This window comes from Tenrec ecaudatus, chromosome 18 (assembly GCF_050624435.1).
Source record: "Tenrec ecaudatus isolate mTenEca1 chromosome 18, mTenEca1.hap1, whole genome shotgun sequence".
Classification (NCBI taxonomy): domain Eukaryota; kingdom Metazoa; phylum Chordata; class Mammalia; order Afrosoricida; family Tenrecidae; genus Tenrec; species Tenrec ecaudatus.
Window position 1 is genome coordinate 73,770,610 of NC_134547.1, and position 17,682 is coordinate 73,788,291.

Genomic DNA, 17,682 nt, shown 5'->3' on the forward strand with positions numbered 1-17,682 from the left:
GCCTTGGGTCTCCACTCTGCACTTCCCCCTTCATTTAATATGGTATATATATATATATATATATACATATACACATATATACACATACATACACACACTTATATAGTTTTTTTTTTTTTTGTTTTTGCATGATGCCTTATACCTGGTCCCTTGGCACCTCGTGATCGCACTGGCCGGTGTGCTTCTTCCATGTGGGCTTTTTTGCTTCTGAGCTAGATGGCCGCTTGTTCACCTTCAAGCCTTTAAGACCCCAGACACTATCTCTTTTGATAGCCGGGCACCATCAGCTTTCTTCACCACATTTGCTTATGCACCCATTTGTCTTCAGCGATCCTATCATGGAGGTGTGCAGTCAATGATATGATTTTTTGTTCTTTGATGCCTGGTAACTGATCCCTTTGGGACCACTCGATCACACAGGCTGGTGTGTTCTTCCATGTGGACTTTGTTGCTTCTGAGCTAGATGGCCGCTTGTTTATCTTCAAGCCTTTAAGACCCCAGTCACTATCTCTTTTGATAGCCGGGCACCATCAGCTTTCTTCACCACATTTACTTGTTCACCCACTTTGGCTCCAGCCGTTGTGTTGGGAGAGTGAGCATCATAGAGTTCCAATTTAATAAAAGAAGATATTCATGCATTGAGGGAGTGTTTGAGTAGAGGCCCAAGGTCCTTCCGCCACCTTAATACTTGACCTAGAAATGTAGACACATAGATCTATTTCCCCATCCTCCTATATATATTTGCATGTACATGTCTTTGTCTAGACCTCCATGAATGCCCTTTGACTCCTAGCTCTTTCCTCCATCTCCCTTGATTTTCCTCCTGAAAATTAGGACTTTTTGAAAACGCTGCGGGACGCAGGAAAATTTGTTAAAAATTGGGACTGTCCCACCAAACGCAGTCGGGCAGGACAAGATATGACAAAATAATAATTTATAAATTATGAAGGGTTCATGAGGGAGTGAGGAGCAGGGAGGGAGGGGAAAAAATGGGGACCTGATGCCAGGGGCTTAAGTGGAAAGCAAATGTTTTGAGAATGATGAGAGCAACGAATGTACAAATGGGCTTTACACAATTGATGTATGTATGGATTGTGATAAGAGTTGTATGAGCCCCTAATAAAACGATTTAAACAAATAGAATGCGGGGTCAGTGTGCTTCTGGCTGGCAGCTGAGCCAACCACACGGGGCTCAACAGGTAGAAGCTAAGGCCTTTTCTCACAACCACTGTTCTTCCAAAAAAATCAACCCAAACACCGCCTGACCACAGGACATCGGGGAATGTACCCCTCCCCTGGATCAGAGGGGAGGAGTGTGGTCCTAGCTCTGGGGAAACCGACCCTCCTAGGGCATGTCATGAGCCTCCAGGCCGCTGGCGGCAGCAGTGGGCCGCGGGCTGGATACAAAAATAGCGAGGGCGGTGGCGGATTACAATGTAGCAAAGGCAAGGCGGCGGCGGGCTGGTGAGCTGTGCTGGGGAAGGGAGCCGGGCAGGGGGGCTCGTTTGTGGGGGTTCATACGCCCGCTGCGTGGGGTCCGGGACTCCTCATCTTCTGAGACTGACCCCGAGGGGCCAGTGACCGGCGCGCGGCAAGACTCAGTTCCCCGGCCGCCTGGGTTGACTACCTTCAGCCGCTCACTAGGGCTCCGAGGGGAAAGGATATAGGGGGAGTGGATGACCCCTTTAGAGCAGAGTTTAGCACCCGGTCATCTCTCTTCCCCGCCCCAGCCCAGGTGACACTGTCTCCTTCTCTGCGCTGTCAATAGGGGCTGTCACTAGGATCTGTGAGGACTGTAAGCCCTGGGCCTTGCCCCCTCAGGTGGTCGCTGGTCTACTCCGACCTCAGTTTACGGGACTGTGGAAGGGGTAGTCTGTAGAGCATGTGAAGGGGAGACAGGAGGCTGCCTGGAGCAGATGTTTGTTGTTTTTGTGGGTGAGGGTGGCGGGAGGGCCAGTTAGGCCAGCTAGGCCCTGCCTCAGATGGTGACCACTCTGTAGTCTGGTCCTTCTGAGATAGTAAACAATTCTTAAAGGAACAGTGACCCTGGCCCCTCATCTCCTTGGCTTCCAGCCAAAGGCTTCATTACAGGTCTAAGCAGAAAGGACAGACCTTCCCAACCCCCACCCCCCACCCTTTTTCTGAGCCCTCCCAGCAGCAGTTGTGGAAACAGCACCACCTCTTGGAGGCTTGTCAAGGGACTGGATGTATGTGGCTGACTAGGGTACCAGGGCTCATGCTCCGCTTCAGCCCTGGCTGGCCTCCAGAGGCAATGGGCACAGAGTTCTCTGAGGTGACCCTGGTGGGGAGGGGGAGACTCAGCTCTAAGTCAGCCCCACATCCCACATCCCCTCACCTGCCCTGAGCAGCTTGAAGCAGAGGTGAGAGAAACAGGCTCTTAGAAGTCCTGTGACTCCTGGGCCTTGATCTTGTTCCCTTGTCACCTGGCAGGCCTGGCTGAGCTCCTTTGGCCAGGTGGGAAAATCCTGAGAGGTTTCCTGGGTCTCTCAGGGAAGTCGGGGTGGTGCTCTGGGCCAGTGGGGGATCAGACAGGTCACACAGTGCTAGGAACAAGATCCCACCTGGTACCGGTTCTCTGACACAGGCGGCAGGGAGACAGCTCTGTACCCTGGTTTATGAGAAAGTGAGAAAGTGAGGTGGAGTGTTAGAACTGGAAGCCAGGATTCAAATTCAATAGTAACAATAGTGGTTACCGAGTACTTACTAGGTGCTGGTCACTTGGTACTAACAAATTGAATCTTCACAGTGACCCTGCATGTTGGGCCCTAGGGTTCCCCTCAGGAGCCCAGTGGCACAGTAGTTAAGCACTGTGCTACCAAGCAAAAGGTCCGCGGTTTGAACCCCTAGTACGTGCCTGGGAGAGGAGACCTGGCTGGGTCTCCTCTGTCCTGCAGGCTTGGAAAGGGCTGGGGCAGCGCTCCTCTGTCCTGCAGGCTTGCCAGGATTGGGGACCAACACGACAGCACACAACAACACAACTTGTTATCCTCACTGAGACATGAGAGATTGGAAGCAGAAAGGAGCTGAGGTATTTGACAATGGCCACACAGGCAGGAAATGGCAGAGCTGGGATTTGAACTGGATCCATCTTGCTCATCCTTACAGAGCCCTGGGGGCTTAGTGGTTACAGGCTGGTCTGCAACCTCCGTGGTCTGCAGTTTGAAACGACCAGCTCCGCAAGAGATAGGCTGGGTTTTCTGTACCTGTCTCAGAAACCCACAGGGGGTTGAGATGCTCTGAGTTTGGCTGTGAGTGAGCTTGTCCTCAAGGAACCCTGCTGGCAGAGGGTGGTGTGTTGGGCTCTGGGATCTGCGGTTCAAAACTACCAGCTGTTCCACTGGAGAAAGATGAGGCAAGAAGAGTGAGTGGGTGTTAGGACAGCGCTACATCTCCTTTCTGGGTGTTCCATGGAACCTTCCAGCACCTGCCCATTTCAGGGAGCCAGGAGACATCAGGGGGCCACCTCTAACCCAAACTCCTAGTATGACCCAGTCACAGTCCTTTGAGGGTCAGCAAGGAGGGGAAACCCTGAGCCTCCAGCTTGATGCAGCTGCCAACAGAAACGCAGCCACACAACACCCCTGCCATCACAGAGGCTGAACAGGAAGGACAGGTTCCAGGTGGCCCAGCCTTCCTCCACCTGTGACATCTCTCCAAGGAGGAGTTATTCATAACCGTGAATGGTTTCCCACTCGGAAACCCACTCTGGCAGTTCAGCCCTTCCTAAAGGGTCTCTAAGCATCAGAGAGGACTCAATGGCAGTGAGTTTGGTTTTGTGTGAAGGAGGTAAGAACAAACAAACAAACCAAAAATCTCACTGCCATTGAGTCGATGCCAATGCATAGTACCCTCCAGGAAGGATGACAGGGTGAACTGCCCCTGGGAGTTTGAGATCTCGCTCTTCACAAGAGTAGAAAACCCTGTCTTTCTCACTGGTGTTTTGAAGTGCCGACCTTGCGGTTAGCAGCCCAATGGGTAACTATTATGCCACTGGGGCTCCTAAGGATGTAGACAGAGTGGAACATCATCCCTGTGCTTCCTGTGTGGCTTTGACACATCTCTGCCCGCTCAGCCCTATCCTGCCTCACTGAGAGGACCTTCTCAAGCAGGGTCCATCACTGCCCTTGACTGAACTGGAGCAGGGGGGAGGGGAGGGAGGAGGAGGTGCAGCTCTGGCCTTACCACTGCCAGTGAGGGGCCAGGCGCTACCAGCTCCCAGGGAGGTCACACTGCAGCATCCCTGAGCCAGCCCCTCACCCTGCCTGGCCCATAGGTGGGATGCTATGGAATATGATGAGAAGCTGGCCCGGTTCCGGCAAGCCCACCTCAACCCCTTCAACAAGCAGCTCCGAGCGCAGCAGCATGAACAGCGACCTGGTGACGAGACCCCTGACTTGGCTACTGAAGGTGGATGCTGGGTTGGGGCCGGTTTCCTCCCACCCCAACTCATCCAGCCTGTGTTGGGATCCTGCTTGCTTCATGCAGAACGACCCTGGCACAGTGTGTCCTCACAGGGGCTAGTGGCCTGGATGGTCTTAAGTAAGGGGACTGAGGGGGGTGGAGGTGGGGATGGGAGGTCACTGATACCTGGCCAACTTACTTCTGCATAGCCAGGGCACTCTTTTCTTACTCTGGTCATCTCTGCTGTCCCCCTCATGACCTCAGCTCTGTCCCCCAGAATGTGAAGGAGCTGCCCATCTGGAGGGGAGCCCCCCTGCCCCCTTCTCACTGGACTTCACTTCCTTGCTCTCCCTCTAATTCCCATGCTTCCCCGCCCCCCACCACCACCCCACCCTGGGAGCCCCAGGATGAGCCCACCTGAAGGCAGAAATGACAGGTGTGGCCACAGGTACATGGGAGGGAGGGATAGGAACCTATGTGTGTGCTCCCCCCCCCCACCCCAAGTGCCTCTTTGGATCTTTCCTGCACCCAGGGCCCCACAAACCCCACCTCCCTGCCCCTGATCCTGAGGAAGGGTAGGGATGCTGGGGGTGGTGGTGGGGTGGTGTCATTGACGTTTTTGCTCTCCCACTCCTGCCCTGCTGCCCACAGAGGCCCCTCCAGAGCTGTCCCCTGCAGAGCCAGAGTTCCACTGTACCCAGTGCGTGATGGACCTTGGCCTGGCTGAAGACCACTTCTCCCGGCCTGTGGTAAGGGGGTGGGGTCTGGGAGGGGGACAGGAGTGGGTGAGCATCAAGTCACCAGGGGCTGCTCCCATTTACTTTCTTCCAAGCCACGGTCCTTGAGTTTAGTGGCCCCTTCCCCAAATCTGACCCAGAGCCTGGGCCTCAAATCAGAGGCCATAACAGTGCGTCCAACCCCCCAAACTTCCGTGAGGACCATGGAGGCAGCCAGGACCTAGGGCAGGTGGGACAGCTAGGTGGGGCCTGGGGCTGTGCCTCTCCCTAAGCCCCAGGCCTTCAGGAAGCAGAGTCAGAGCACTTTGGGTCCTAGGGGCCCTGTGGACCTGCGTAGGGTAGAGGCAGAGGGAACGAGAGGAGGACTGCCACCTCTCTTAGGGGCCAAAAGAGACCCCAAATCTCAGGTACAATTTGAGGAGAACATTTCTTAAGTCTTAGACAGGACAAAGGTGAGACAGACACATGTCACCTGGATGAGGGAGACCATGAACATGAGATCATAATGGTGCCCGAGGGTTTACAGAGACTCAGTGGCTTCAAGAGGACATGGGAGGACAAAGGGCACTGTCACAAAAGCTTGATTCATGGCACAGTTACAGGTCTGACAACAGAGGCAGGAATGGGACACACACAACTTGCTAGATAGAAGAGCTTACAAGACTGGTTCGTGGCCCTTGACCAAAGCAGTCAGATCATGGCCCATGACTATGTGGCCCCAGTATGGTGCTCTCACCGAGGACCCCCCCAGGGAAGCCCCTCTGTGGGTTGGCTAGGTGGGTGGTCATTGCCGTTGTTGTTGGATGCTGTCCTGCTAGTTCCTGTGCCTTTCTCACAATTGTTCTTTAAGCTTGAGCCTCTGTTGCAGCTGCTGTGTCAATCCATCTCATTGAGCGTCTTCTTTTCACTGACCCTCAACTTGACCAAGCTCAGTGCCCCTTTCCAAGGACTGGTCTCTCCTGATACCATGTGCAAAGTATGTGAGACAAAGTCTCGCAACCTTTGCCTTGAAGGGGCACTCTGGCTGAACATCTTCCAAGACAGATTTGTCTTTTCTTTTGGCAGTCGTAGTGTTCTCAAGATTCTTCACAGGCATAGGACTTCTTTGGTTTTCCTTATTCAATGTCCAACTTTCACGTGCATTTGAGGTGGTTGGAAATACCATGTCTTATATCAGGGATGCCTCTGACCTCAAAGTAAGTGGTAACAACCCACTTTCTAAGGCACTCTGCCTGTGGGCCAGATGGTTCACATTCTTCATGATTCGGAGTGAGAAGGAAATCAGTGGAGACCTTATCCTCGTGGGGACTCGCCAAATGGATTGGGGGCTTTCACTGTTCTTTCATCTAAAAAACAAACTCTCTGTGCCCGAGTTGACTCCAACTCAGAGGGACCCTATAGATCAGAGTAGAACTGCCCCTCGAGTTTCTAAGACTGTAATCAGGCGTCCTGAAACTACGGCCCGCGAGCCACATGCGGCCCGCCACAGACATTTATCTGGCCTGCCAGGTATTTTTGCTCCGTTTTGTTTTTTACTTCAAAATAAGGTATGTGCAGTATGCATAGGAATTTGTTCATAGTATTTTTTTAAAACTATAGTCCAGCTCTCCAATGGGTCTGAGGGGTAGTGAACTGGCCCCCTGTTTAAAAAGTTTGAGGACCACTGCTGTAAATCTTCACAGGAGTACAAATCCTCATCTTTTCCCTGTGAAGTGGCTGGTTTCAAACAGCTGACCTTGCAGTTAGCAGCCCAACTCATACCCACTACCCCACCAGGGCTCCTTCTCTGTAGCCTTCTGCAAATCTAGTGCTTAGAATTTGAGCTCTAATATGCACCTCCCACACACAGCCCCTTCTGACTGCTCCAGGCTTGACTTCCAAGAAGGACCGATGAGAAATATGAAGGACACTGGTAATTAAAAATGTGAAAACCTCTGAGTTTCAGGCAAGCCATGTCAACTTTGACTTGCAATAAGCAGCATCATAACATTCCAACTCCAAACACCCTGACATCCTGTCGATTCCAACTCACAGACCCGATAGGCCAGGATAGAACTGAGTCTGTGGGATTCTGAGACTCTAACTCTTTACAAGAGTAGAAAGCCTCATCATTTTCCCAAAGAGTGGTGGTGGTTTCCAACTGCCAACGTTGCCATGAGTGAGCCACCAGGTTCCTCTGGTGATGGTTAAATGCCGGGCAAGTAATCACACTGGAGAGTAAGTACCCTGCAGAGTGGCTGATGATGTCAGGGAGCTCGGCCTTCCCGGGGCGGCCTGCCTCTTTTTCATATGCTCCAGAATACCCTGCCAGTTTTTTTTTTTTTACCCTGTCAGTTTTAAAGCATCTCCTTTCCTATGTCAAATCATTCCAGCCTTAAACTTTAAAAAATGCACCTTTTAACAAAAAGGTCATTTGGAATGCCCAACCCTAAACTCACTTCTTTTTTTGTGTGGCCCTTCAGCTTGACCTGTGAATCTTATAAGCAACATTTTCAGTCCTTTCTGTGGCTCAGACAGCATGGCTTCCTCCTTCCCATGCCGAGACACTCCTGAGGGCAGGGGACAATGCAGCTCTTTAGCCTAGGAGCCTTCCTGGATCCTGCTCCTCTGAGCCATTGTGCAAGGTGGGGAGGTTGGGAAGGAGAGGTGGGGGGCTTGAGGAGGAATTCAGTCTCGTCCTAGGAAGGAAGTGAAAGGCAGAAATGTAAAGCCCCAAAAGTGTTCAGATCCCCTGAAGAAGGAAGTTGTCTTTTGAAAAACATCCTGCATTGGGTTTTCAGAGCCTGTGGATAGAGGCTGGCTTGGGGTCAGGAGTGAGTCCCATCCTGGCTGATACTGCATGAGACATGAGCCAACCCCTCTCACCTCACCTCAGTGTCCTTATGTGGGACCAGGGACTGAGGTCCCCTCTTGACCTAAGGGTCTGTGAGGATCGGTCTGAGTGTCTCTCTACCCGGTAGGGCCTGTTCCTGGCCTCGGACGTGCAGCAGCTACGCCAGGCCATCGAAGAGTGCAAGCAGGTGATCCTGGAGCTCCCTGAGCAGTCCGAAAAGCAGAAGGACGCCGTGGTCCGGCTCATCCACCTGCGGCTGAAGCTACAAGAGCTGAAGGTGGTGACATGCTGCCCCTTCCCAGGGGCCCGCTTCTTTGTGGGCTCTGAGGGGGGATGAGGGTGGAGATGGCCCTCACTCCATATTTCTTCCTTATTTTTTTAAAAACATTTTATTAGGGGCTCATACAACTCTTATCACAATCCATACATATACATACATCAATTGTATAAAGCACATCTGCACAGTCCCTGCCCCAATCATTCTCAAGGCATTTGCTCTCCACTTAAGCCCTTTGCATCAGGTCCTCTTTTTTTTCCCCCTCCCTCCCCGCTCCCCCCTCCCTCATGTGCCCTTGGTAATTTATACATTGTTATTTTGTCATATCTTTCCCTATCCGGAGTCTCCCCACCCTTCTCTGCTGTCCATCTCCCAGGGAGGAGGTCAAATGTGGTTCCTTTTAATCAGTTCCCCCTTTCCAACCCACTCACCCTCCACTCTCCCAGCATCGCCCCTCACACCCTTGGTCCTGAAGGTATCATCCACCCTGGATTCCCTGTGCCTCCAGCCGCCATATGTACCAGTGTACAACCTCTGCCCTATCCAGGCCTGCAAGGTAGAATTCGGATCATGGTAGTTGGGGGGAGGAAGCATTCAGAATCTGGGGGAAAGCTGTGTTCTTCATCGGTACTACCTCGCACCCTGACTGACCCATCTCCTCTCCTAAACCCCTCTATGAGGGGATCTCCATTGGCCGACACTTGGGCCTTGAGTCTCCACTCGGCACTTCCCCCTTCATTCAATATGGTATATATATACACACACACACACACACACACATATATATCTATTTTTTTTGCATGATGCCTTATACCTGGTCCCTTTGGCACCTCGTGATTGCACTGGCCGGTGTGCTTCTTCCATGTGGGCTTTTTTGCTTCTGAGCTAGATGGCTGTTTGTTCACCTTCAAGCCTTTAAGACCCCAGACACTGTCTCTTTTGATAGCCGGGCACCCTCAGCTTTCTTCGCCACATTTGCTTATGCACCCATTGTCTTCGGCGATCCTAGCATGGAGGTGTGCAGCCAATGATATGATTTTTTGTTCTTTCCATATTTCTTTCTTAATGACTCCAGAACCTCCTGGCTGCAGATGAGAGAAACCCAGCCACACATTAGTATAAATGAAAAAAAAAAAAAAGGGTGGGGGGGAGTTGTGATTTAGCAACGAGAAGCTCTGCTGACCCAGGCTGGCCTCTTCTCAGATGGTCTTCTCCTAGGCGTGCCAGAAATACTCCAGGGCTCTGACCATCAGCTTATCTGCCCCACAGGACCCGAACACATGGAAGCTTTCATGCTCACAGTTCAAGTCTCAGGCCTGACTTTCATTGGCCAATCCTGGGTCATGTGCCTAGCTCTAGACTAATCCTGGTGACTGATTGGCCAGGCTTGGATCATCTGTCCACCCTTCAAGCAATCACAGTGACTAATTGGCCAGACCTGGGTCATATGCCATCTGCTGAACACCTGAAGCATAGTAGAAGGGGTGTTGGGTCCTGGATGGCATGTGCTCAGGCTGGGCTACTGCACCCCCTGCACTGGTTGCAACCCTGGGGACTCAGAGGTGGGCGACTCATTCAGAAACAGACAAATCAGTGCTAACAAAGACATCCCAGAGGGCAGTGGCTTCACATTTCCCTCATGTGCAAATGTAGTTGGTGACCTAGGCCACTTGACAAGTTACAGTGTGGGGACCTTGGAACCCTGGGTCCTCCTGTCCTGTCCCTTAGCCCATCCCTGGAGGAATCCATGATGCCCCCACTTTTCCCTTCTGGCAGAGGGGCGAGGCAGAGAGTACAGTTCCCTTAGCATGTGTCCTTGGCCCTAGTGCAATCCCATAGCAGCACCTCATAGCAAGGAATGCTGGGAGGGCATTCTGTACTCTTGGTGGCTGTACTGGGCAAGTATTGGGTTTTCTAGTGCAAAGGAGAAGGATATATGTGACCCTGGGGACAGCTAGTAGACAGTTTACTATAAATGGTAGCCAGGGTCACCCACTTCCTCTGTTCCCCTGCAGGACCCCAATGAAGATGAGCCCAACATCCGAGTCCTGTTAGAGCACCGTTTCTACAAGGAGAAGAGCAAGAGCGTCAAGCAGACCTGCGACAAGTGTAACACCATCATCTGGGGTCTCATCCAGACCTGGTACACCTGCACAGGTGAGCTGGTGACTCTGTCCTGGTGCACCTGCACTGGTAAACCGATGACCCAGACCTGGTACACTTGCACAGGTGAGTTGGTGACCCAGTCCTAGTACATCTGCACAGGCAAGCCTGTGACTTTGTCCTGGTACACCTGCACAGGTAAGCTGATGACCCAAACCTGCTTGTGTCCTGGATGGTGCTGCTTGGAGTGACAAAGGCCCTGTGTGTCTGGAGGAGCAGCCAGCGGGGACGGGGCTCAGATGGTGGCTCTTTTCTCTGAGTGCAGCGAGGGCCCAGGGTGGGTGTCGGGCTGACTTTGGTTTTCAGGTCACTCTGGCTGGCCTGAATGTGGACTGCAGTGGGGAGGGCAAAGGTGGCAGAGGAAGGTGTGTGAGAGGAGACAGCAGTAACAACCCTGGGTCTATCTGAGGAAGGGTTTTAGACCCAGGAGGAGGTTGAGGCTGAGGCTGGCCTTGGAGCTTTGGTTTGAGCCACGGGAGGGGGAGACAGGGAGACTTGGGGTGGGGTGTAAGGAAGGTCGGACTTTTGTTTTGAGCAGCTTGGGTTTGATGTCCCCTAAGGCTATGGAGGTGACATGGAGGCAACCCCGGTCCTGGGGGTCTGAAGCTGAGGGGTGAGGTACGCCTGTCCCTTCAGTGCAAGTACAGAAGGTCCTCATGGTTTGGGGTCTGGGGCACTCATCGGAGTTGGTCTGACCAGCCTAGTCTCTGCCTGGCACAGTGGTGGGGTCCTGGCAGCAGAAGGTAGGAAGCTGATCTGCCAATGCCCCCATTTCTCAGTCACGTGTGCATGTCCCCAGGGTGTTATTACCGCTGTCACAGCAAGTGCCTGAACCTCATCTCGAAGCCTTGTGTGCGGTCTCAGGTCAGCCACCAAGCCGAATACGAGCTGAACATTTGCCCTGAGGCCGGGCTGGACTGCCAGGACTACCGCTGTGCAGAGTGCCGCGCACCTATCTCTCTGCGTGAGGAGCAGGGTATGGGATGGGGGACACGGGATCAGGTCAGGGGGCCCGCCCCGCCACTGTCCTCAGGTCCCCCAGAGGACCCAGTGTGGGCAAGCTGAAAGTCAGGCGCTCCTGACTGCCCACACAGACCTCAGCGGGTGGCCAGTGGAGTGGCGGGAGTCCCGGAAGAGCAGGGCAAGCATGTGCCACGTGCTGGAGATGCGCTCAACTGATGCGCAGAGAGTGAGAGGCGGAGTCGAGTGTAGATGGGAGGTTGCTGTGGGCATCGCGCACAGGGGGCCGTGGACTGGCTGGCGGTGGGCTTCTGCACGGTGGAGAGTGGCCCTTGGGTCCACCCTTCCTCATTGAGTGCTGTGCTCTTCAGGGGGCGTGCCCAGCGAGGCCCGGCAGTGCGACTACACTGGCCAGTACTACTGCAGCCACTGCCACTGGAACGACCTGGCTGTCATCCCTGCTCGTGTCATCCACAACTGGGACTTCGAGCCCCGCAAGGTGAAGGCGAAGGCACCGCAGGGGAAGGGGAAGTGGAAGTGGGTGTGGTTCTGTCCAAGGGACATCATGCAGTGGATGTGGTCTTGGGGCGGGTGTGGGTGTGTGGTCTCCCCATCCGCCGGTGGTGTGGTCCCAGTGCCGTGGGTGTGGTCTTGGATTGGGGGTGTGGTCCTGAACATGGAGTCTTGGGGTGGGGGGGTGGGGGCGTGCTGCTGGGGCCGAGTATGGTCCTAGCAGTGGGTGTAGTCTTGAGGCAGGATGTTCTCAGGGTGGGGGCGTGGTCCTGTGCAAGGGTTATGGTCCTAGTGCACTGGATGTGCTTGGGCTGGAGTATAGTCTTCAGGGGGCATGCTCTTGTGCAAGGGGTGTGGTCCTAGTGCAGTCGGTTTGATCTTTGGGGGAAGGGGCTTGTGGTTTGGGGGTGAGTCCACTGAGCAGGTCTGAGAGGCTAGAGGGCTGTTCCTGGGGAGGAGGGACAGAGACTGTGGCCGGGGTTGGGGGGCAGGCGAGCATCAGTAGTACCACTCAGCTCCTCCTAGGTGTCCCGTTGCAGCATGCGCTACCTGGCGCTGATGGTGTCCAGACCGGTCCTGCGGCTCCGCGAGATCAACCCGCTGCTCTTCAACTATGTGGAGGAGCTGGTGGAGATCCGGGTGAAGGGCTGGGCCAGGAGGGGTAGCGATGGGGACAGGGCAGAGGGGCAGTCTGTGCTTTCCGGGTGAAGGGGGCTGGGCGGTGGTGGGGTGAGGGGCTGTCCTCCTGGTGAGGGCGTGGGACAAGTGGGTGGTGGTGGTGGTAGGGAGTAATGGAGCAGAGCTGCCTGTGAGGATCCTGGGGTGGGAGGGGGCAGGGTCCATTCTCCCCCAGGTGAGAGGGAACAGGGAGGGGCTAGGGTCTCACAGGACCTGGTCTCCAGTCCTAGTGTAGGATAGGGAGGAATTGGGACCCTGAGGATCATCTAACTCACCTGACAGCCACTTTGAAGAAGAAAACAGGAGCAGCTAATCTTGATGGAGTATTCTAACTGTGTGTACAAGGTGATGTCGGTATGTAATCAATGGATACAATCACTGGGACGTTTTACCTAAGTCTCCCATGGAAGCAGTAGTCAAGAGATTAAAAGACCTCTTTAGAATGTTGAAAAGCAAAATTGTTACTTTGAGGACTAAGGTACACCTGACCCAAGCCATGGTATTGTCAATTGCTTCCCATACATATGAAAGTTGGACATTGAATAAGGAAGACCAAAGAATGGATGCATTTGAATTGTGGTGCTGGAGCAGAACATTGAAAGTACCACGGACAGCTAAAAGGACAAACCGATCTATATTGGAAGAAGTAAGGCCAGAATGCTTCTGTGTCAGGCATCAGGTTGACCAGAGAAACAAATCCAGTGACACTCATATGTGTAAGAAACAGCTCTATATCAAGAAGTAATTGTATATAAGGAAAACATCCCATTTAAGTCCTTAAGTCCAGTAACACTAGTCCATAAGTCCCTCTTCAGACTCATGAAGCCACATGCAATGATGCAGAACAAAGCAAGATCACAGACTAGTAGGTGCAAAGTCCTGTCGATCCAATGGCAGTGGACACATCTCCAGGTCTCTGGCAGCAATCAGGAAGAGTGAGGGCAGAGAGGGTGGAGGAGGTCCCCAGGGCCCTCTTTTTGAGAGGACCATGCCCACAAGGAGGCACCATCAAAGTTGTGACCTGACTGACAGACTAAACTCAACCCCTACACTTTGAAAGATCTTCAAGTTATATATTTTCAAGTTGACATGAAATTCCTAGGGGCAAGGATAGCAAGACTTCATCTCACTTTCTTTGGACATGTTAGCAAGAGAGACTGGTCCCTGGAGAAGGACATCATGCTTGCTAAAGTCCAGGGGCAGCGAAAAGATAGGAAGACCGTTAGGAGATGGACAGTTACCCTGGCTGCCACACTGGGCTCAGGCACAGGAACAGTTGTGAGGATGACTCAGGGTTGGGTGGTATTTCGTTCTGTTGTGCACGGGGTCCCTATGAGTCAGCACCAACTCCATAGCACGTCACAACAAGCCTTCCACTCTTGTGTGTGTCTGAGAACCCTGAGGAGCCAAGTGCCACCCGAGGCGAGGGCCGCTGTGTCTGAGGGCCACTGTGTCAGCAGTGATGGCCAGTGTGGTGTGAGAGGAGTAAGCAGAGCAGACAGCAAGTCTCTCAGGGAGGTGGAGACTGAGGCAGAACAAGAGAAGTGACCAAGGCCATGGCTGAGAGGGCCTGGGGTGGGTGGAGGTCTGTCCTGGACAGGGGTGTTGGTGAAGAAGGGTTATGCTGTGGGGGGAGTGTAGGTACAGGAGGAGTGTGGTCAGCTGTGGCTCAGCCCTGTGCCTGGCTGAGCCATCCTGGGGGCCTGGAAACACCCCTGCACCCCAACGCTGGCTGAGGGTGCCTCATCTTTCCCGCTGCAGAAGCTGCGCCAGGACATCCTGCTCATGAAGCCATACTTCATCACTTGCAAGGAGGCCATGGAGTCCCGTCTGCTTCTGCAGGTCAGGGGGCCAGAGGCTAGCATGGGGGAGGGGGCACCGGAGGGCTGCCCTGAGGGTGCAGGGTTTCCCAAACTGCCCCAGGAACCTCGGTTAGTACCCTACCCACAAAGACTTGAGGTAAGCAGGTGTCTTCCTGTGCCCCTGTGTCTGCAGTTGGGTGAGGGGTGTGTGGGTGCAGCTGTTCCAAGCAGGGCTGCCCACAGATCGGACTTGTCCAGGCCACCTACTTATTTTCTGGTGGGTGTTGGCTGCACATCTGCTGCACACAGACACCGTCTGAGGCTGAAGAGCAGCGAACAAAGAGGAGGGGGCAGGGCGGGGGTAGCCGGGAGGTGTGTCTGGAGCAAGTGTACAGGTGTGGGGTGGGTTCCTACCTGAAGCCTGGGCACTGACTGGTGTGTGCGGCGGCCTCACTGCCTAGGCCCCCATGGTGGGTCAGCCAGGTGTGGGTGAGTGTTGTTGGCCTCACAGCCCTGGGTGTGGGTGGGCGAGGGTGGCCAGGTGAGGATGCATGCAGGGGACCTCACGGTCCAGGGCATTGGCAGCTCCAGGACCGGCAGCACTTCGTGGAGAACGATGAGATGTACTCCGTCCAGGACCTGGTGGACGTGCATGTGGGCCGCCTCAGCTGCTCGCTCACCGAGATCCACACCCTCTTTGCCAAGCACATCAAGCTGGACTGTGAGGTAGGGCGGTGGGGTGGTCTCAGCCATGGTGGGACTGGGAGCAGTGGCCCCAAACTGGCACGCATGCAGACACCCTATGCCTAGCACTGGCAGGCCAAGGGCTTCATGGGGTGTGGGTCTCATCCCTGGGGGGCCCAGGCACTCATGCAGACACCCCGTCCCCAGCGTTGCCAGGCCAAGGGCTTCGTGTGCGAACTCTGCAGAGAGGGCGACGTGCTGTTCCCGTTTGACAGTCACACCTCCGTGTGCACAGACTGCTCGGCCGTCTTCCACAGGTGGGTGGGCTTGGCCCCTGGGGTCTCCCTCCTGCCTGACCTGGGTGCTGAGGTGGCAAGGACAGGATTGAACACCCATGTCTATGAGTTGAAGACAATGGTAGCCAAGGGCTCAGGGGTGTGCTGCAGTCCAGGCTGCTTGGACCAGTCTGAGCCCCAGCTGGCCCTGCCTTCTCCCTCAGGCTCAGCTTAGCCCAGCAGTCCATAAACTTTCTGCTCAGCCCTTTTTCCAAAGCCCCTCACTTTCATCCCTAGCCAAAAGGAACCCTATTAATTGTTCAGGTTCAAAGGACTTACAAATTCACCGGTAGCTCACAGGTACATATGTTGCCAAACCCTGACTAGGGAAGCAGACAGCCTCATTTCTCTAGGGGCTGCTTGAAAAAGAGCCACACACATGAGACGAAAGATACAACTTCTTCCATTCATAGATAAAGCATTCATTGACTAACTAACAGGCGTGTGCTAGGTGGGTATACCTTCAGACTGCCTGGAGGCTGAGGTCAGCGTGGACACCATCCCCTCTGTCCTGCCCAGACCCCGTTTTCCATGGTCTTCGCTGTTTCTCATGGTGACTGCCGAAATTCCAGTTCCCTATGACATCCTAGGAAAAACCTCCCCTAGGTGTCTTTCCCGCTATCTGCCAGAGGTCACATGTGTCCCCTTCAAAGTCCACTTGTTTGGAGGTCCCTGACATTATTGGGCAGGCAGCCATGTTTGCAGGGTATGACTGCAGGACTGGGGACAATGGGTGTGAGGCCCTCAGAAGACTTCATATGCCCCCAAGCCCACTGACCCTGTCTCTGCCCCCCTCTCTCCAGGGACTGCTACTACGACAACTCCACCACCTGCCCCAAATGTGCCCGCCTGACCTTGCGGAAGCGGTCGCTCTTCCAGGAGCCCAGCCTGGATGTGGACGCCTAGGGTGCAGGGCAGCAAGGCAGGCCGGTACCAATCCAGGTGCTGCTTTGCCCTAGAGACATGCCCCCTGGATCCACCTGCTGGGCAGAGATGAGCCCACAACCCCGAGGGCTGTCACTGTACCTGCCGCTTCTCTGTTACCTGTGGGGAGGGATGTGGAAGAGGACTTCTCCCCTCCCAGTGATGCAGAGCCATGTGCTGGTTGGGGCTGAGGTTGCCAGCCCAGGTGGTGGGTGGGAGTGGGGGTTCTCCGGAGTGACTTCGGATGCAATGATGCTGGCCACACAGAGGGGAAGGGCCTTCCGCAGCATTTCTTCTCCATGCTCTGACCTGGGTGCCAGGAGTCCTGCTGAGGGCTGGCCCTGGCCCAGGTGTGATGCTGAGACAGGTTAGGGAAGACAGTGGGCTCAGTGACATTTCTCAGGATTAATCTGTCACCCAGGAATGAGCCCATCCTGCTCCTGCTGTCCCAGGGCCTGCCAGGGTTCCAGCTGCTCTAAGCTGGCCAGCAGGGTCAGCTTCTGTCTGGAGGCAGACTGAGCGGCCAGGTGCCTCAGCTGCAGGGTCCCATTCCATATGACAGAGGTCAGACCTCACCACCTTTCATCTGGCGGGTGTGGGACTGTGCTGGCCGGCCCAGTGTGCTGTGCACTTTTCAGATCCTCCCTCTGGGCACGGCGAGTGGCGTGTCTGGGTCTCTGGAGAGCAGGGTTGCCCACTCCTGCCTTCTGCGGCTGCTGTCTCCTTGCCCTGGACTCTTGGTACCGATGGGCACCCAGGAGGGGGGAGGGACAGGGCTCTTGGGACCTCCCCCAATTGGACTAGACAGCTAGTGGGGGCCCGTCAGCAATGGGTCTGTCAGCTCAGGGTGGGGACCGAGTGTGGGGTGCCTGAATGGTGATGCTTGGCCAGGCCCTAAGTCACTGTCTACCAACCAGGAGGGTGGCACTGAACTGTGTGGGGGGTTGGGGTGGGGGGCAATGGGTGAAGGACCTGGGGGTCCTTCATTAAGAGCCATGTCACATAGGGCCAGGGTTGGCGTGTCTTGTTCTCTGCCCAGCTGCAGAGGGGGTGGAGTCCGGGCCCAGCACCCCCTTCCTGCACCCCGGGCTCCACGTTTCTAGCTCATCTCTGCTTGTTACATTCCCGTGTCTTCGGCCACCATGTTGTCTGTGTCATGTTTTGCTGCGTAGTCACTGTGGCCACAGAAAGTGTTCATGTGTGGCATTTGTCTGGCGGGCTATGTCCTACATTCTGGCCACACCTCCCTGTCCGTCCCCTGCACACCTGTCTGGTCCACAGTCTTTCAACATGATTGCAATCGAGGTGGGAAGGAATCAGGAAGGAACCAGACTACCCACTAGCTCCTTGGTTC

General features: G+C 54.5%; 1 protein-coding gene across 3 annotated transcripts; it reads left to right on the forward strand.

Annotated features, from left to right (window-relative positions):
* Nucleotides 1-1,390: 1,390 nt before the first annotated feature.
* On the forward strand, nt 1,391-17,468 carry DEF8 (differentially expressed in FDCP 8 homolog). 3 transcript variants are annotated; one of them, XM_075536569.1, is made up of 12 exons: nt 1,391-1,464; nt 4,295-4,428; nt 5,074-5,171; nt 8,120-8,269; nt 10,285-10,426; nt 11,232-11,408; nt 11,764-11,891; nt 12,431-12,544; nt 14,345-14,425; nt 14,971-15,111; nt 15,277-15,386; nt 16,208-17,468. In XM_075536569.1, exons 2-12 carry the CDS (start codon nt 4,305-4,307, stop codon nt 16,308-16,310), a joined length of 1,368 nt encoding a protein of 455 aa, XP_075392684.1. In that variant the 5' UTR covers nt 1,391-1,464; nt 4,295-4,304; the 3' UTR covers nt 16,311-17,468. The 3 variants fall into 3 exon arrangements, with proteins under 3 accessions (XP_075392684.1, XP_075392687.1, XP_075392686.1); XM_075536572.1 differs by having other exon boundaries at nt 11,232-11,396; XM_075536571.1 differs by lacking the exon at nt 1,391-1,464 and adding an exon at nt 2,363-3,049.
* Nucleotides 17,469-17,682: the final 214 nt, after the last annotated feature.